The 22,908-nt window shown below is 32.5% G+C and overlaps 1 protein-coding gene across 2 annotated transcripts in view; it reads right to left on the minus strand.

Annotated features, from left to right (window-relative positions):
* LOC112683756 (homeobox protein engrailed-2a-like) overlaps window positions 1–22,908 on the minus strand; it is a 61,795-nt gene that overhangs the window by 11,228 nt on the left and 27,659 nt on the right. Inside the window, exon 3 of one of the 2 annotated variants that reach the window (XM_025554917.1) lies at window positions 5,961–5,966. The exons of the other annotated variant lie outside the window; for it this stretch is intronic. Coding sequence (XP_025410702.1) covers window positions 5,961–5,966 — 6 coding nt within the window. The remainder of the gene's footprint in view (window positions 1–5,960; window positions 5,967–22,908) is intronic. 2 annotated transcript variants of the gene reach the window in all.

A 22,908-nucleotide genomic window follows, 5' to 3' on the forward strand; every position in this document is an offset into this window, starting at 1 on the left:
TGAATTAACAAGGATCAGCGGATCGCTAACACCTTTACTTGTAATTTTACTTCTTCTCAACTTATTTTACGTCCTAGGAATCGTACATTTATAATTGTAGAACATCTAATGTACACCTACTCTGGTTTCCACACAGTCTTACTTCGTCATCTTTGTCCTTATAGAATTAAAATAAAATACCTTCGCCATTTCATCCTATATATGGATATTTCTGCTGCCTTGTCGAAAGGATATTCAGTGAAACAAGTTTTCAATGTTAAAAACAAAAGCATATGTGCCTATCTAATATTTTTTTTGATCTAAATCTCCAAAATAATATTAATGATGTATATGATACCACATCCATTAATAAACACCAATGCAATCATGGAGAAAGCTCACAAAGTTCATTGTGGCCCTCCACAATGCCACCAATGTCAACCCTCCTACAATCACACAAGAAATGATTGTTACCATGAAATCAGATGCACCAAATGTGGCTATGATCACTTCTCTGAGGATTGTACAAATTACTAAAATAGCGCAGTTAAATGTGCCCTCTGCGTCGAGTGCTATACCGTCAATTTGAAAGGATGTCCAGTATTCAAGTTAGTGTTGGAGCGTCAGGACAATGACCTTTTAAAAACACCCAATCACTGTCTTAAGACAAAATACCCTGCCACAAAGTCTCTTTCAAACACTCCCGCTCTTACCAATTTTAAACCATTCTATGCTTCTGTAGTTTTTGAGTCTGATACTCTTAATATTTTTAAAAATAACAACAATAGTTAATAATCCTTTATCAATAGGTATCTAATTTTTTTTTCCGAACTACCTTCATTAATTAATTTCTTTCTCACTATTCTTACAGCCGTTTTCCAAATATTAATTATATTATTGTATAATGGGTTTTAATTATTTAATTATTCATAACGTCGCATGATTAGCTTATATCATAGTATATAATTTCAATTTTAATTATTTTCGTTTCCTTATATAATTATACTCAGATTTCGTGTGCTCATTATTACTACGCAAATTTTGTATTATACTAAGTCGTGTATCGTGTTATCTATACATATTTATGATACATATACATATATAATTGTTGAATTTAATAGTTTTTACTAAAAGCTAATAAATAACAATAAAAAAAATAATATAAAATTGAAATCGTTTAAATTACGACCTAAACAGAATGAAAAGAAGGTTATATTCGTTAATTATTATTTTATTTGTGCGCACTCGATATAGTTTAATATAATGTATACATTAATACCCATTATAATAATAAAAATAACAATAACAAAGAATGTCTCGTGTGGTTTATTTATTTGGTTTTATATCAAACAAAATATTTTATCCTTGCTATATCCTAATTACGATTGAAAACCTACGCAACTATTGCTAAGAACTAGTTCAATCTAGTTTTCTAATGTAATAGAAATAATAATAAATAAACTATAATCGACGGTACGTTGATTTATTGTCGTTGAATAAATTTTATCGGATTTTCAGTAAATCATTTAGCTCGATGTTTACGAGAAACCCACATCGGTAAAATATGCTGGATGAAAACATTTTTAAATTCAATAACAACTCGCAATGATAGAAACGCATTTCATAATATGAAATAATTTGAACGGAGACAATTCGATTGTAAAATAACAGAAGAGATACACGGAACATTTTTATTGTTAATTTAAGAAAATCAATTTGGTACACATCACCACGTAGTCACTTCATTACTTCGACACGCCTTAATTGCAATCAACAACAGCGAACGTCTTCTTCGTGCACAGACTACAGCTGCGGACACGCTCTTCGTCCATACGTCTTTCATACATCGGACGTATAAATATAAAATTTAATATTATGACAACGAAAATATAGTAATAATAATCGCACATAAGATTGCACGTACGTGTACCTACCTACCCGATAAATATTTACACTGGCTCAATAAATGTGCCTTAGGTTTGATTATATCTTACGATCATTAAAATAAATGTCATGCAGTCTGCGCATAACCATGGTAATGCGTGTACACGTGAGTAATAAAATAAATACACCGTGGTGAGTCATCAGCTATAGGTGTTATTCGAATGGTCAAAAAGAATGTATTACACATTTACACGGGTGCCGGCAATAACATTAAACCCGAGTGTTATAGGTGCATGTATATGTGTATATATACCTAACCATAAAATAGTTAGATAGAGAGAGAAGAAAAGAGACTTCTGGAAAGTTAACTTAAACTAGATGTATGGAGGTCCCCGGAGTAACGAACAGATTATTATTATTATTACATTATGCATGCTGCTTTTTTTAATACAATTTGGATCTTCGCGAGCATACACGGCGATCTGTCAAACCAACGAATCTCTCCGATTAAGAAATACTCGTATATTACACAGGTTCATCATATTATACGCAGTCCCACCCACAGCTACTTTTATTCTGTAGTTTCATCTCGCTTCTCGGCCCATTTTTCGTCACGCTGCTATATACACCATTCTACATATTCGTATGCATATATGATCTAGGAATATATAAATATGTACACGCATATACTTAATATAATGTGTTGATTATGAGGTGGAAAACGAATGATATAACGTGTTTAATGCACATGTTGATGATCACATAATAAGGCAAAATATATACATCTATGAGTATATTTATACATTGTATTTATAAATAGTTATATATTTCAACGTGTGTAGTCTCAAGAATACATTTTGTATTTTTCGTCAATTTCGTACCCGTAAACGTGAATGCAATATAAAAAAAAAAAAAATTGAAATGTAAGATTGATTTTAAACCTAAGCGTTAATCATCTCCCATTTGATTTAATTTTCTGATGTATTTTTAGAAATATACGCGTTGATTAGATTTAATAGGTTACAAAATCGTTGCTTGCAATAACTGCAGTTATTATTCAAACAGAAAGCGTTCATCATTTCCTGTAGCGAAAATAAAAAGCTTAAATAACAGCCCAACTATATTGTCATGTATACGATATACTCGCGATATATTGCCATAACCGTTTCAATGGGTCCAGAAATATATAGGTACATTTGTATCTGTGAATTATAAAATTGTTTGGATCTCACTTTTTTTATCGTTTGGTGTTGACAATCTTATTTTTTGAATATGTCTGCTTTTCATGTACTTACTTCTTCCTATATATGAATAAAACAAAAAAAAAAACAAATATTATAATAATGAAATAATTGGAACACTTAATAATATATAATATATATATATAGGTGGGGTATATCAGTTTATTTTTACTGAGGTAATTACAATTTCGAAAGTCTGATGTACGTATTGTGCGTATTGTATAATTTGCAACAAAAATAAATCTCAAGGATTTAAATGCTTACAAAAAATCGTTTAAATCGCTTAAAACAACAATTTTAATACACGCATGACCCAGATTTGTGTTTTATAATATCACTCCTATCAATATTCAAAATTTTAATTTCCGACAGCAAAAAACTCGTGATACAGACCTCGGGTTTTGGCAATTTAGTCTAATAAGTACATATATAAGTATATGATAATATGTAGAGTAAATACACACGCCGTACTTATTGGACTTATCCTTACACCTGAGTTATTATATATAATTATAGTTTCACGGCGGACGTGAAGGAAAAAAAATATTACTTAGTAATGATCAGGGCTCGTAAGTTGATGTATTTTGCATTTTTTTTTTTTTAACTTTTTAGACGATGTTCTCCTGGTCACAAATATGTTTCATTAGCATTTTTATTTTGTATTTTTTGATATTTTTAGGTCATTTTCCCACATATTTAGTCATTTTAAGTGATTTCACACTAGTTCATTTCTTATCGATCATTATGCTAATAACTTAAGACTTGTCCGATTTTATTTCGCGGATTACATTCGTCGTTGTCGTGTTGTAGTGATATTATTATATCTAAATTTTATTATTTTTTCGTAATATTTTCGAAATGGCGAAAATTAAAACGTCAGTTAGCGCTTGTTTGCATCTCCCAATCACTTCAATGGACGTGGCGAGTTTTTCCAATTATAAATATTTTTAAACAAATAATCGTCGTTCATTTACTTTTTATAACATCAAAGACGCTCTAATCGTACAATGCAATGATTTTGATTTTTGAGTAATTTGTAAGTTTTAATAAATTTATTTAGAATGTTATAGTAAAATATTTAAAAAAATGTATTTTTATTAATTTAAAACTAATATGTGTAATTTTTTAGGAAATTTTTTGTTATTTTTATGTCATATTTACATCTTTTTTAGGTCATTTTTAATGTTTTTAAGGTCATCAACTTCCGAGCTCTATGATATATAATGATATATAATACGTTCGGTTCTTATAATTACAGGTCATAATATTAATTAGTGCAATTTCGTATACACGCATTTATTTACACTAGTATATATTGTTATTATTATTATTAATGTCTATACATAATAATATATTTTGCGTCCGCTGTAAAGCATATACGATTTACTGTTAAATACCGCGATACTCTGCTGATCGGTGTACATAAATAACTAACATTATTTGTATTTTTTTTTATGTTTTTTTATTATTTCGATTTATAACAATAGACTGATTATAATTTTTATCACTGTGCGCGCACGCATTACCATTATAATATAATCAAGGCCGTATCTGGTGGGGGGGGGGGGGGTCCAGACACCCTGGACCCCCCCAAAATTTCTTCAATATTTTATAAATGTTTAAAATAATTTTTTATTTTTTATACTAACATAAATGTTTTCAGTCAAAAATGACTTAAGCTCCAATGATTGACTGTTTTTAGATATTTTTATAGTGTATAATAATAATAATCACAGACTTCTAACCAACTCGCGTAGTATATAGAAATCTGACGTGATAAGATGTCAAAGTAATTTTGCTTATTTGATTTTATTATATTTTAATGAAAGAAGACTAATAAGTCTTATTTTTAACCAAATATCAAAAGTCAAAATTTAAATTCAATAAAATTACAATATACATGTTTTGGACCCCTCCTCAAAAAAAAATTTCTCGATACGGCCTTGAATATAATATCATTATCGTTTTACGACTATGTATAAATGTGTGTATGTGTGTGTGCTGCTGCGGTGAGAACAAATATGACAAAACTAAAATCAGCGTATCTTGTATATACGTTTACTACACGCGTACACGCAGTGAGCAAGGTCAGTACCTCTATACATACATACATTCTGAATTGCTGATGCGGGGAGTTTCTTAAACGTTGGTATGTATTTTTCATTTTCTATCTTCGACGGACAATATACGGGAACAGAAAAACCGAATCGAAAGCCGAAAATGGAACCGTACTGCGCACACGATGATGTTGTCTTGTTGTCTTGGCCGTTTTCAAATATTCAAAGAACCATCGGCAATGCATTTTTCGCGTGCATAAACGGAATAATATAAAACAATTCGAAATAATTATACACATAGCACAGGACCGATAGTCTCACTACTATATATTACACATACGCTCACACACACACACACACACACACACACACGCATACACACGTGTATGTACCTATGTATGTATATATGTATAATGTACGTATAACGTCGGTGTGCGGAATCAGTATGTATATATGTATATATGCGTATACGAGTATACACACATACATGATTCCAATTAAATTAGCGGCATTAATTTGTAGACTTACCAGAAGACCACCCATGGTGTTGCTGATGCTGGCCAGTTGCCTATCGTGTGGTGTGTGTGCATGTGCTGCTCGCCGTGCATGCGCGCGCGCGTTTTTTTTTTGTGTGTCAGTGAATGTGTGCGAGTGAGTTGTGCGTACGTATGCGCTCGCCCGCTCGTGTGTGTGCGTGTTGTATATGAGTTGATAAGTTTGCATAGTGGTCCTTCGGTATTTTATTCGTCCGTACGATCCGTATAAATATATTATAAAATTTATTATCATATACAATTACTTCTTCCTTTTTTTTTTTTTTGTTCGTTTTGTTTGAATACAATACTAGGAGAAATGATACGCGCACGACACATATTATTTTATGAATAATATTCGACTAAATAATTACGACGGTCGCGCATACTATTTGAGGCTGGTACATGTGTAACGTGTACATGTACATTTATAAACGGAATGGAATAAAAGAGTTACGTTTTTAAAAACAACCGCGAAACCCTGATTCAACATTAAATGTATAAACAGAAATCGATTTTAGGCATTCTTATGTATATGAACAATCAATAGCCATTAGTGGGAATAATAAATATGAAATTGAGAAATAAATAAATATATTAATATTATAGCCTACATAACTCTTAAAAATTAATCACAAACGGATATAAACATATGTGAAATAATGAGAGGTTTTTTCATCGAATTATTGAAAACGAGTGAATACAAGCATCATGTTAATTTACTATCATAAATAATTGCACATGCATACGAGTGCGGGTACACCCGGGTTAATATAGACGTATTAAAATTTTACGTATTACGTTATGCACTCTGTAATACACGAGTTTGCTTTTAAAAATATTCGAGGTGAAATCGTAAAGAGATACGTACACACGCTACACGTAAACCGAGTATAACGAGGATAAGGCTACGTGAGCGCTCGTCGTGTACAATGATAACTTTTATAAATATTTATTTTTTTTTTTTTGCACTTTTATAATATATACAATATGTTTTACACGTGAATACGACATAAAATTAGATTTGCATGGCAGTCATGCAGGAACAGGGTACCGATTAGGTGCCCATACACGAGCGGATTTTATAACGGATTTGGTCTGACGGACTAAATCCTTAGGTCCTTTAACGTGTCCACTAACGTGAAAATAAAAGTCCGCTATTTTTCGCGGAGCGAATCCACCAGCGGACCATGTCCGCTGGTTAGTGGAGGAAAATTAGGAGCTCGGGTGTGCTGATCACAAATTGATCGTTTCAGTTCGCAAATAATTATTTTGGTAATAGCGTACGCGTAACACATGTTTACAGATAGATCTCCGGATTACGCGAACCGCCATCGGACAGAGTTCGTGCGATTGTCGGAGCGTTGCTTTTGCTTTACGTACACGTCTTACGTGCGTTATATTGACCGGACCATTTTTCTTCAAGACTGAACAGCGAATACTTTTGTTCTGATCGCAACGGAATACATCTTATGCAAAGCTCATCGTGAGCAACAATAATATAGTAATTTCTTCGTCACAAATCGACGACGCTATGACGAACGATGTATGCGAACGCCGTCACTGCTAACACACAGTAATGATATATTTTATACGTATACTGACCACGCAAGTGCAAATTCTTTAAATTTATAGTTTAACAAACCTCCCACGAGGGTATTATATATAATGTTTACTGCTGCTCACAGTATTATTCTATACGAAGGACTCTCGACGAGTGTGACTGCGTAAACGTGTACCAGAAAAAGATATATTTTCATATAAGACGTGTACACTACTACATAAATCACATTGTTCGGCGAAAACGGAAAACGGATATCTTTCGCGTTTCTTCGTATCCGAAAATATTATAACAAATCGATTGGCCTTGTATAAATGCGATGAAGTAGCGTACACCTATTGTGTTTAATAAGTAAACTGCTAATTTTACCGTGACTTATGACTGCAATGTCCAAATTAACTATGTCAAAAGAACAAACGATTTTAACGTACCGACCGTATGACTACGTATAAATCAAGAATATAAATATGTAAAAAAAAAAAAAAATAATAACTACGAAATAAATGACGGAAAGAAACGTTATATTGCTGTAGTAACATATTATTATAATGTAAATTGTATTAATTACGAATGCAGACAAAAAAGCAAAACGCAATTACGGGAATAATATCATCGTATATTTAATTTGCACGTCAAATTCTTACGGGTAAAGTCGATTCATAAACGCACAGTAGAATATCGCAGTTATACGTACGCAGTGTACGTACACCCCGGCCCAAGCATATGAATAAGAAAATCTAAAATCGATATTCTTACAGTTGCGACTATGGGGGTTCCATTCCATTGGACGTTTCCACCCACGCATTCGACGACATCACCGACCCCTGTTATGCAGATAATGTATAATTGATTATTTATCATAACGTTTTGTAGTACGATGTACTTCATATCGTTCGCATAAGATAGGTCGAACTTAGATGTGAACACATTTTAACGGATGACTACATTTTAAACAGGTTTGCACGCGACCCATGAGTTCTATTAGGGTACGAAACATATTGAAAAACACAGAATCCGTAAAAGTTCGATCTGCATGTACGTATTATGTACATGTTATACTATATTATTTATATATATAATTTACATAACCAAAGGATGAGAGCGTGTTGTAGGAATCAATATATATCTAAAATGAAATATGTAGATTATACTTTTAAGTATAAAATGAACGAAATTTTTGAACGGATGTCCATTGAATATAAAAGTTTCGTTTCATGATATAGGTTTTTATATAATTATAATATTATATTACACAACATTTTAAATATATTAATAGTATACACACTACACAGTGTTTAAATATTTTGAAAATTAGATTTTATAACGAAACAATGTTTGTACGTGTGCGTGCGTATATTAGGAGGCCGAGTTGCGTTAGGTTCTTGCACGTAAACGTTTTTGACATTCGGACATATTGCGCGTTCCCTTTCGCCCTTCAATCACGAACCCGGCTATACGTGTCTACGCAAACCGAAAACATGATATTATATTATGCATGGCGATTCGAACTTTGGCTAACTATGGCAACGCGAGCATTGTATATTACAAAAATACGCACAAGTGCGTGTGTATAATACACGTTCACGCAGCACACACCCTGTAACGTACTTATATCGTTGCAGACTGTGATAACTAAGAAAGGATGACGTCACGGTGCACTGACCGCCATTGAAGCTATTGTTCCTCGATATGATGATAATAATATATTGCGATGATTAGACGGTTAGCCGGGCAATGGTCAACTTCTCGATCGTCGGTCGACTCGCACTTTTTCTATCGTTTTCTTAAACGCTGTTATACAGAGTCTGTACACATACGTTTTGTGCATACAATAACGTTCGTGTTCGTACAACACAGTGGGTATCCTTTAGTCGTTTGCGTTTTTGCGAGTTAATGTTGCATTATGGTAGGTCTCGGTATAATACGTATATGTATTATACTTCTTCGTCACCGTCGTCGTCGTCGTCGTCAATTTATTGCACATTATTTCTACGAAACCGTGTGTGCGGTGGAAAACGATAGAACGTTTCAGTTGGACTCACATCTGACGATTATATCGACACAATACACATACACATCTTAGAACAACAATATCTATATATGTACACATATACGTACATTGAAGTGTGTTGTGATCCGTCCGTCGTTAACACGGTGTAGCAGACGGAAAAGCAGAAATAGAGCATGGATCGTAATCGACCCGCCGTGGTAATGATACAATGTAATAATATCGTATTGTATTGTGTGCCGAGGGTAAAGGATATGGTATTGGATATCACTGTTACATCCTATACATATATGCCTATACGCGCTAATGCGGCGTGGTGATGTGCGTCGTGGAGGATATATACTGTTGTGCGCGTGACACGTCCTTCTGTGTCCTGCTGCTACATTATACACTAAATATTTATACACACACTCCACGGGATCACCAAAAACGCACTGTGCGGCATCGTATACATATAGATACTTGTAACAGGTGGACACATACGTGGATAACGAACGAAATTGGTAATAGAGTTACACATTGTGTATAACAATATGTGTACTGCGGTAATCGAAGGTTTCAAAAATTGCCGAGAAGTATATGTGCACGTACAATATATCTATATAAGTGTCATCATAATTTAGGTTTAACTGTTAAACTATTTTATCACAACGGCCAGGGCCGGCACCAGCAAATATTGACGGGGGAATGGGTTATAAATATACAAATTTGCCGACTACTTTCTAAATTAAAATTCTACGTTACTAATATCACTTAATAATTTGTTGACGATTTCCGACCATATAAATAGGTCATTCATTGGTAGGGAGTATTTCAACCCCCCACAACCCCTAACGCCGGCCCTAGCAACGGTGGATGGTAGGTATTTATGTATAGACTGTTTCAGGTACGGTGTGGGTCTTTATTACGAGTTCATGTATTATTCGTCCTCAGTTATATTTTTTTCCTTGGACGTGCGAAGAAAGACTGAATCATATAATGTATACATGGGTATAAGATTGTTATGATATAATATACGAACGACACACGGGACACACGTGGTTAATTAGTTTAAAACTATCGTTTCGGGAGGTTTAGGCGAACACACACACAGACACAAATCTATATATAAATATACCCTTACGGGTTCAACAGAAATAATTATTTAAAAACCAAAATTCATATGTATTAGTGTGTGTGTGTGTTCGTTTCTTTATCTGTTCGATCGTCCGTTGCGGTATAGATCGATCTCCGTGTGTTTGACACTATATCGTAATACGGTCCTAATGGACGAGTCCGAGCACACGATACACGAAGAACGATGTTTTCCCTATATAAAATACGTTTCTCACTCATTACACGATAATTCGTTTTATCAATCTTATTGTCGAATATCTTTTCCACGTCCACAGCATAACTTATGTCAGTGGCGTTTAGGTTTATATATATATTTATTATACATATAGGTAACAAAACTCGAACCGTTCATAAAAAAAAAATATTTCATTACGCGCTGCAGTAGACATATGATATATATATATATAAGTACATAACGTACATTTACATATATTATTACATTATAATATACGTTTACAGAGGCACGCGAGATATCTAAATAACATTATTTAGTACGTTCTCGAATGGAAGTTAAAAGATTATACATTATAATGTCAAATATGTATATACTATTAAAAATAGTTGACGAACGCGACGTGCATTCTCCTTTATATATTTAACGATCCAAACAAAGTATATTTTTAACTAGATGCTATATGAAAAAAGTACCTCTATGACGAGTCGTATAGTACACTCGCTAACAACCGGTGATAATAATATATTTTAGTCCGATGAGAAACGATTCGCGAAAGCAAATTCTATTGGAGTGTCGATCAACATTGAATATACAATCGTTTTTTTTTTTCTCTTCCGAAGACAGTGTACCGTTTTGTATAACAGAAGAAAAATCAATAAACCTTGTGAGTATTTATATTTTAATAGTACTACGGTTTCTTTTGAAAAGCAATAAAAACAATACCATTCAAGATGAGAAATCCATTGAACGGCAAATGTAAATATGAGCCGTAGCAGTTATTATGGTACCTATTTATGGTACGGATGAAATGAAAAGTGTTCCCGCTGTGTTCCATAAAGATACTAGACTGCGTATGATTTATGAAAATCATCATAGTTTACACCAAAAAAATATAACACGTAAATGACATTATGACATATTGTTGGGTAAACAATCTAGACGGTTTTATTGTTTTTGTATTGTCCCATGTGAATTTAATGTTTTTGTTGGATAAGTGTGGAGTGACGTTGGTGGTCGAGCGAGGTAGCCCGTGAATGTTTCGCAGCGAGCATTTATTTTGTATACATGCAGAGGATGTGAACGTGACATCTCTGATGCTGTATTCACTTATACTATATTATCATTAATTATAATAAAAACGAATGAAAATATAATAGTTGAGTTTTAATTAATATGAAAAAAATGCTTGTAAAACGACGTCATTAGGCCAAACATTAAAAATAAACACACGTATACAATTGCTATACGATTCATGATACGAGTTTCTGACGATGTGGCAATAGATTTTATTTCTGAACAAATTATACATTATACACGGTAAGTGTATGAAATAATACTATAATAAAGTCATTAAATCGAATGAAAAATAAATAAAATAAAAAATACATATCCAACGACATTATATATTTAATCACCATAAAGAAGTTTAGTCCGATCCGAAATTGATCGCATTTAGCATTGCTATTAGACGGTCCATAATTACGCGTAGTATACGATATAATATATATATATTTATATATAAATTGATCCAAATGTCCGTACGCATAAAAAAATAAAAAAACGGTTTTCTATTTACATAAAATATAAATTCCACCAGTTTAATACCCGGCACGTATAATAACAGGCGAGGAATTTTAATGCACCAAAAAATCAAAAAACGACAGCCTCGTTTGAGATTGTCAAACGATCGTATTATTGTTGCGTTATAATTGGTTGACCGTTTTCTCGACTGCAGTCCGTTTTTTCTTTTTTTTTCCTTATTGAACTTTGGCCAGCAGCGGTTGGGATTCCGGTCGATTTATCGCAGAAATCATGTGTGCAGGACCAAGGCCGGATTAAGCACCTATTGGGCCTCGGGGCTGAAATTTTATATGGGCCCTTTTGACAAAACATGCTTTACAAAGCTGCTCGCTACGCTCGCAGAACAATAAATTTTTTTAACTATTTTACAAATTGTTAATCGCATTATAAAATTATAAAATTAATAAGTATATACAATTTATGTCTATAAAACTACTAATTTTAGTATAATAAAAAATGTGTATCGGCTTAAAATTGTTTGGGCCCCTTTCACTTGGGTACTCGAGAAGGCTCCGAGGCTACCCCCCAGGCTAAACACCTCCTTAATCCGGCCTTGCGGAGGACCGTAGAGCACTTTTTCGATCGTTATTCTTCCGAGGTTCCCGCGGCACGGCCGTTTTCAGCGGACAATACAACACAACGTCGTTTCACCTCCAACTGCGACGACGTTATACAATGCGTCGCACGGTGTAGGGTTGCGCGACAAAAAAAACAATAATTTTACGCGGGTGGTCGCGCGAGTAGAATAATTGAAAAAAAAAAAAAAAATAAATTGTGCAGGCTTATACAGCGCAAAAAAGTCGCGTCTGAGTTAAAAAGGGTTGACTGCGCTTGTTCGCAGTTTGATCTTGTATTGCAGTTTTCGGGCGAGGGACGTGTTGTGCGTCGCCACTGCTGCTGCGACAACGTTGCGCCAACGAAAGACTGGTGCAGTGCGCGACACACGTTGCAACGGCGGTGACTTTAAATAAACGCTATAAATATATACGGACGAGCGCGTGCGTACAAAAGAGAACGCGAAAGAAGGAGTGAGATGGAGACGGACGGAGACATGTTGGAACGGTGTGCGGCGCGGAAAGAGAGAGAGCGAGTGAGAGGTGAATGAATGTAAACCGGGAGGCGGTAGGAGGGTGACCGCCTTACATCCGCGCAGCTTCTAATGAGGTAATGTTATGAAGGAGTTAGCGATGTGACATGGCACTGTGGTGGGTCCGGCAGATCTGATGTCTCTATTAGGACCTCTCTCCGCATACGCGCGAGTTCGTGTGCGTGTGTACGCGTGTCCATGTGTGCGCGCGTTTATATGTATGTGCGCGCGCGTGTGTGTGTGTGCGCGCGCGCGCGCACGTCTGTAGTGCGTCTATTCCCCTCGCGCGCGACGTCCGACAACGGAAGACGGGCGGCGGTGGCGGTAGGCAGTGGCGGCAACGAAAAATACTCTGTCGGACCACACAACGCGGTCGTTGGTCGATCACAACGCCGCCGCCGCGTTAACTTGCAGTTCGTCGCAGTCGTATAACTAAATATATATATATATATATATATATATATATACGTATATGTTCATATGTGTGAGTGTGTATACAACATATACGTGTACAAACGCACACATACTTGTACTTTATATAGATAGAGAACGGTATTATTATTATTTTTTTATTACGTATAGTCTTTGTCGTCCGTCGCGCACTCGTTCGCTAAATAACAGTATCGCGCGCGTTTGCGAACAACACACATTATAATAACAGTATACGCTCGAACGGGCACGTTAAAGGCTTTCCGAACACGGTACGATATTCGCCGTGGACGGACCTACGTGTTCAGAGTATTATCGTGTACCTGTGGCGAATTAACGGACCGACGATGTGCGCAAACGGGGTGTTTTTGAACAAACGCAAACGGAAAGCTCTTCTACAACGATTAATCCCTGTGTCGAATATACTGTTATAGTTATGGTGCTTCCGCTTGAATAAATTTTTTTTTTTTTTTAGAACCACCCAATGCAGCTTATAATAAGCTTATAATAAGATATACAGTACATGTATATTATGGACACTAAAACGCGATAACGGTCGCTGAACACGTGTAGATTTGTATAGTTTGACGGAAACATGAAAATGCGTTGAAAAACGTGATCGAAAGTTAAACAAAATTATGCGCGTCTACTAAGGCGACGGCCCGATATTTTTTATAACAATAATAATAATAATAATAATAAATCGTGGCTCCTTGGCGGCGACGCGCGAGCATATACTCTACACAGTGGTGGTTATGACCTCATTAACATAAACGCCAACGCGTCGCCGCCGTTTGTACAACCGTTTATAGTGATGTTGTACGAGGGTCCCTTTTAATTCGTTTCGTTGCTCTTACCGAAATCCGAGTGACAATTATTACGGCCATTTTCAAAATTATTAATTACACACGATGACAGTTATTGCGTTTGTAACGACTTATGTGAACATGTATACAATATATTTAACAGACGATATTACATATATACACGTGATTATATATATATAATTTACATCCCTCCTCCAATAATCATATCAATTGTCATGTTGAGGGAACCCCAATCATGGTTTTATTAAAAAATCTTTTTACAGATTCACTTATTTCATACGTATTTTATCCTTTTTCTACATTAATAATGAACATAATAAACGTACAATTTTTTTTTAAATTAATTGTAGATAATTATTATCATTTTAAAATCAAAAATGTAAAATACTACCAAGTAATTTAAATTACTTTAAAATTCTGATTATATTGAAATGGTGAAAAAAATATAGTAATTGCGTTATGGTCCTTTATAATTTTTGTTTATTTGTTAGAATTGTAATTTGAAATAAACTAGCTACACATAAAATGCACGATAAAATTATGTATACCGAGTATTATTGACATGAAATGATTGAATATGGAACCACCCATAAATGGCTCTTCACTAAAATATTTATACTACATTTTTATTTTTATTTGTTTTACATTTTCGAAAAAAAATTTGGAGTATTTATAAAAAATTCTACTTTCCTAGTCTAACCTGTAATTTAATTCAATAAGATATTTAAATTAATTCTTATACGCGACTACGCATGACCTACAGTTCCGAAAAACAAATTTGTATTTTCGTAAACGTTTTAAGCAATACATTATAATTATTATGTTATTATGCATCACGGACTCGGTTATTTAGTGAATGTTATTTATTTTTTCATATTAATTATCTTCGTATTCTTTACTACCATCGAACAGTACCAGTAGCGTACAATATGTTTGGTGCTTGTATGTCATATTATACATTATGATGTTATTATAACGTTGTTGTCATACAAATTTATGTCCGGGACCCGTATAGCGAGATCATGTATATACACAATATTGGGAAAGAATCGTTCACGCACATTGCGTATAACACAAAGTACAAGGTTTGAAAACACAGGCCACCCGGGTATATGGGCAAGAGGTACGAGCAATTTAATCATGTTATATTGTTATACATTATTACTGTTATTATTACATTAGCATTGGCTTATTTAGGACAGGGCCGTTTCGTACAAGAAAGTCTTTGAGTTAAGTCTTGGAGGTAGCCTTAAGATTGTTAATATATATCAAATAAAAACCGATACATCAAGTGATATTTTTTTTACTACTGTAAAATTTAAGTTAAAATTAAATTTATCAATGATAGTAAAAATGGGCAGTTAAACAATATACGCTTAACAGATTTTCGATATGAATTTCACCAACATTTTATACTAAACATAAAATGTTTTATCATTGTCGTGGTTAATTGTTCTGAATTGTTCTGAATGTATAGTAAAGTTTCTTTGGAGTATTTAAGTATTATTATCATTTAATTTCAATCGTAAAAACAGGAAATATATAATGTAAACTTGATTAATTAATCTATTCGTTGCTTAGCTTCCACTTACTAAACATAGGTTGAGGCCCATCGAATTTCACGCAATCGCTGATTGTTATGTATACTTAATACTTGACGTAGCGTCATAAAATCACACAATATATAATAGGCTTGAGTGTTTCAATAAAATCAGGTTAGTATAAAGAGTTATCGCAATCGCATTGTTGTCGGATGCTTCTGATATAAAACTTTGCAATACGTTATTACGAGAAGGTCTTTACATCATTCATTAATGTGCAACAACCATATTAGTATTTCATTGACGAATATGTTAATTTGTGCTCCGTTATCCATATTTAATAAGTATAAATAAATTATTCGATATATATATGTTCTAAACATGCGCGTCAAAAAGGTTATCGACCTAAATTGATTTCCACTCGTCAGCAAAATAATTTATTGCGTGCGGCCACTGAGCGACCGTCCGTGTAATTTTTAAAACCGTGTATAATAATACCTGAGACACGCGTTTCGTTCGAAAATCAACAACGTGACGTCACACAAAAACATAGACATTGTGCAGATTTAAAAACACTCCGAAAAACAATTGTTCATTTTTTTTTTATCATTAAATTCGTTATTAATATACATACAATATATATGTATAATATAAGTATATTAAGGTGGTCGTTAGTAATAGAGGTATAATTTTTTTTTTCGAAATATTTTATGCGATACCCTTTAATTTTGTTCTAACACATATAAAAATGAAGTGGGTAAATTTTGATCACGATAGATTAACCCTAAGACGGCCCCAAGAGGGTTGAATATTTGAATTTGGGGGTAGTTTTTTAATTTTTTCCCATTATCTCATAAACTAATATTTTTACAACAAAATTGTATAGAGCTTTTATTTTCAATAAACATGTTTTCTATAAGAAATGTCTATAAAAATTTCACCCAGACCTTAATCTTTACAAGAAAAAAATTTTCTTTTTGTTTTTGCAATTTCCATATAGATCAATTAATTATACAACTAAAAATATTTTATACAATTGATTTAAAATTAAATTTTTTATAAAAAAGTATAATACTTAAATACCGATAGATTAACTATTTAGTTTGTATAGTTACATTTATGTAAAATGATTCAGTAAGTTTATTACAAAGAGTTGATATTATTATTACGTAATTTACTTATACATTCTAATCATTGATTTTTGGGCATTTTATTACATTATATGTGTTAAAAATAAAATGTTTAATCGTAAAAACAAAATAAAACATGAGAATATTGTTATCGTGCTATCTACTAATAAAAATAATATGTAGATAAAGATTTATCGCAATATTTGTCAACTTGCAATAGCCTATAATACTTGCTTTCATATTAATACTAATTATTATTCTTATTTCTCTATATTTGGTGTTTGAATTGTTTTAATTTTTTTTTTGTCCGTTGTTTGAGTTGTTTCAAAATGACGCGAAAACAAGTGGTTTTACTTGGGAAATTGAAAAGTCAGATAACTGGTGGGAAATTACCTTCAAAAAAAGATATCTTGAGTGTTCTCTTTTATAATATGCGAATGGTTAATCTTAATTTACAAGAAAGTACATCATTAGTTATTGATAAGTGCCTTATTTATAGGAAAAAAGCTCGTATTCCAACACATCATCGTTCGGACTGTATTGCTAAATATAAAAAATTGTATGAAGATTTACGAACACTTTCTCAGCAAAGATTTACCGCTAAATCTATTAGGCGCCAACTCAATAAACATTTTTAAAATATTCAATAGATCATTTTGTTTTAGGTTAGGTTTTGGTCTGATAACATTCTTATTATCAAATGGTGGTCCAAATTTGAATGTTTCTAATGTCAATAAGTTAAATGTTTCTTAATTTTTTTTAAAAAAATATTATTTATTAGGTTTTTACTTTTAACCTTTATAACTTTTATTTAGGTTTAAATAGTGATACCATTTTGTAACATTGACACACCTTATATTGTCTGATTATTTAAGTAATCATGCTAGGAGCCTAACGGGTGATGTAAAGTGCAGATATATGGAGAAGATTGAAGTTTTAAGTCCAAGAGATCCCTATGTTTTAATGAAGGACTTAAATATTATCTGGACAACTGACTTGGAGATTTTACCCCCAATCACTTACCCTGACATTTTCAATTATTTAGTTTTAACCAAAAGTTTTTATACTTTAGAATAGTTTAAGGCATATAAAAGTTTGGATGCTTACAACTTTTTTGTGTCTGGTTAGGTTAGGAGAAAGTTATAGAAAAAAGTTATAGAAAATATTTTTCGCATATTTGAGAATATATCATAGGTTAGAGAATATTTAGCCCATTTAGCAAATTTTAGAATATTTGAGTTTTGTTTCATAGTTGGAGATTGTACAAACTGTTATCTGCAAACTAACCAATATACCTGGTATATTATATCATATAAAGGTATATTTATTATCATATCACCGTAATGAGCTGGTTTACCTACTCAACACAATAAATTGATTTATCGTTACTACATTTTATTATTATATTCATATTTATTATCATAAATAAATATTACAAACCCATTTTAAAATTAAGTGAACAAATTCTTATGTGATCCAGTTGTTTATCTGTTACATCAGACCGATGTAGTGCATTAAGCCATGACTTGCGCTGTGCCAACAAAAGTGCATTTATATCGGATGCAACATTTTTCCTGACTTTGGGAAAACGATAGAAAGAAAGACCTTTATTGGTTGTCTTGATGAAACACTCAAACACTGCACACAACGTAGGCATTTTTAAAATTTGCATTAATTAAATCAAAACGTAATGGAATACAGTAGGTAAATTTTGAAATCTGGACCACCAAGTAATGATAAGGCCTAATTGATAAGATTCACTAAACTAATCTATATTCCTATTGATTTTTTAAAAGTTCAACCAGAAAAGTGGAACGATCTAGAAGGGTACAATAAAGGAAAATTATTAACGGATTTAATTAAGGTGGTCAATGATACAGCAGAACTAAGGATCAAACTTATGGAGGAATATTACAACAAGTTCACAAAAAATGAAGAGCAAAAACAGTTTTTTTAACAAGTAAAAAAAAAACCATATTTTTTCACCACTTATACTAACAATTATTGATAAATTATAATTTAAAAAATATCTAGGTTGTTCAAGATTACAGAAAGCAATATTCTGGATCTACCAGAGAAACTCTTAAGAAACCATATATTGAAAATAATAAATAAGTATTGTCAATTTTATAAATAATTATTAATTTACTGTTAATATTTCCTTCTATCATCATTAATATTATTGTAAATTCTAAATAAAGTAATTTAAAAAAATTAAAATTTGTTCTTTTAAAATTCCATACGAAAACAATTTCACAGAAAATATAATTTCAAATCAATTATTTAAAAGATTTTTAGTTGTACAATTAATTGATCTATAAGGAAACAGCAAAAAGAAAAAAAACAATAACAGTGGCCATGGAACATATTAGGTTCAATATCATTTTTCTTGTCAAGATAAAGATTTAGGTGACATTTTTATAGATATTTCTTATAGGAAACATATTTATTGAAAATAAAAGCTCTGTACAATTTTATCGTAGGAATATTAGTTTATAAGATAGTGGGAAAAAATTAAAAAACCACCCCCAAATTTAAATATTCAACCCTCTTGAGGCACGTCTTAGGGTTAGTCTATCGTGACAAAATTGCACACACCTTATTTATATATGTATTAGAACAAAATTAAGGGGTCTGTGTTTGAAATTTCGAAACTCCAAAAATAAGGACCACCCTAATATATATGGTTAACAAAAATTAATATAACATCATATATTATATGATGTTATTTTCATTTTGTTTATCATTCCAACGCCGTGAAAAAACGAAGAAAAACGTTACCCGTCGATCGTCGGCCGTCTTTTAGTCACGTGAACATTTTTCCCTCCCCTCTCCTCCATCCAATCGCCAAACACATCGTCGTTGTATACTTTTTGGATTTAACAATTTATTAGTTCCACATGATTTAGCATGGAACACTATAATAAAACACTTTATCACATAAAGACGACGATGACAAAGCAAACTTTGTGGAGAATTTTCACGTAATATACGAGTACATTTTTTCCTGGTCCCCCCCTCCACCGTTCTCTTGTCACAAGGCTGCTGGTACCGGTCTTCATACACTGGATCACATACACAGGAGTGTATCTTAATAAATACGTCTAGGTACGTACGTATTGTTACACGCGAATATTGTGTACGTGTCGAGTATTACACAAAATACGCTTTGACGTTCGCGACAAACGTCAAAATAGAGACGTCGTCGGCTCACCAACATAAACACGGATTATAATTTCTATATTATATTGCAGGTGTGCTGCGGTTATATGTAAACTGAGCACACCGAGGTCAGGATGTACAACTACTATATATTTTAATACGAGCAATATATACGAAAAATTGGAATATTTCGCTGGTGTTTTTAAGACGCGATGACGACCGAAACGTTCCGTCCGAACGACTCAATTACGTTGTACATATATATATTTGTATATAATAAAAGCGTGTCTGCGTGTCAACATTACCGTAACGTATTATTATTACATGCGATATAGTTCCTGACCAGAATTTTTTACATCTATGTACAACGGCCGACGTATGTTTAATTCAAGTTATTGTATAATTACTACGGGGGAAATCATCTTGTGTATCATTTGCATGTTAGTTGGTCGCAGACAATTTAATAGTGTAATTCATGTACGCGCGCGTACATTACACGTATGTAATATGAACATTAATAGTACAGACAGGTATAATATAAATACTTATGTTTATTAGCGAGTACCCTCGGACATACTTATGGTTTACATAAATAGATTTTTTCTGTCATAAATTTATGTCACTTGCGTGAAATATTGTACAAGATTTATGCATAGAGCACATTTCGTTATTACGCAAACAGGAGCCGAGTAAATTAATAAATGTATACGTTTAGTCACGTTACGAATGACAAATGTAAAATAACGCGCCAAGAAGTGGTATAGACATGACTGCTCAAGTCCGGTCACACACCCCTTTTTAACAAGATAACTAACTCTATACCCTTTCCCATTAATGCCCATATATTCACGTATATAGACTTATTATATATGACCCACGCAAATTTGTATATTAATATACGCCACTGCTTTTATACCATTATATTACATTATATCGAATAAGATAGAGAAATACCGAGAGAAATGGGTAAAGTATTTTAAGTTTCACATAAAATATAATTATTCTCTATTTTAAATACTAAATAAGAGAATACGTACATTTTTTATTACCAATTATACTTCTCTAATACCATATAAAACGCTATACTCTGTATGATGGCGAGTATACTGCAGTACCTATTTATACATGTATCGTTACAGTTTATTATACAGGCAGGTCGGTATATATTGTACAGCGTGAAACGATCTACTTTTAATTGAGTTATATCATGTGCCAATGTCTACGATTTTGTATCGTTATCATTGCAATTAGTATATTTATTATTCAGTGTAATAACGGTAATTTAGGTACCAGGAAACGATATTATAACGCACGTTTAAACTGAATTATAAGCGTACAACGAATATAAATAAAACTAATAATCATAATAATAATATATCATTAATCAACTCCATGAATGCACTTACATAATGACAACAAATATTTACAGTTTAAACTGAAGAAGTGCGTATAGTTATTAGCTTTATGCTAAATTATAATGGAATATCTGCGTGAATACACAAACACACTCAATAAAGAAAAAAACATAAAAGTAATAAATGGATATTATTGTACTGTGTTCGACTTCGGAGACAGGAAAGAAATAGCCGTTAATTAGTCATTGATGGGTATAATAATATTAAATATAAGGATAGTAAATACGAATCACATAATTATTAAATGTCTTGTGCTATCGAATTTTCTAGTTTTTTTTTAATTCTCTTTTGTTGCAAAAGTTGGTGAGAATATAATAATATTGCATACTGAATATTTTTTTTATCATTTACTTGGGAATTAATAATAAGACACAGGGACGGATTGGGTATCGAGAGACCGGAGGGGGGGGTCAACTGGACCTATTATTATTAAATTTTAATTAATAAATATTTTTAGTTAACTGTGTTCTCTGTTTTACAACTGTTTTAAAATAAAATTATTACTTTTGATGTATCTAATAATAATAATAATAATAATAAATTAATTTTATTTGTATTTATTTATACATAAACCTACATGAGTACAGGTCTCAACAATGTACCGAAAAATATAAATCAATCCATGTTTAGGTAATAGGTACATAATACACAGAAATCCTAAATGTACCAATATTAGGGTTGCCATACATTTATAAGACGAAACCGGAACAAAACACACATAATTGCATTATTATAATACGAGTATACTTTTTATAGAGCTTTTAATATATTGAGAGGACCATTAATGGCCGGCAATATAATATTTTTAAAATATTTTTGTAAAATAAAATATATTACATATTTATGTGTGTAAATTACAAATTATGGTTTTATTATATATTGTAAATCGATTAAAGGGTCGAAATTAAAAATTAATCAATTCTATATTTCCTCTAAACGTCTAAGACGGGACATATGAACGTCACGAAAATATTTTTCGGGACACCAGGACACGAAGTCCAAAACTAGTGACAATCCCGGTTTTTTGGGACGTATGGCAATCCTAACCGATATCAATATTATTTTTATTAGTGTACACATGAAAATAAATAATAATAATAAATCGCTAAAATTAAACACATTGTTTTCAATGGAACTATTCACACCAAGTGTTTTATTCGTCATATCGAGCGATCTTTATCA

The sequence above is a fragment of the Sipha flava genome, unplaced genomic scaffold (assembly GCF_003268045.1).
Source record: "Sipha flava isolate LNK unplaced genomic scaffold, YSA_version1 235_pilon_pilon, whole genome shotgun sequence".
Taxonomy (NCBI): Eukaryota; Metazoa; Arthropoda; class Insecta; order Hemiptera; family Aphididae; genus Sipha; species Sipha flava.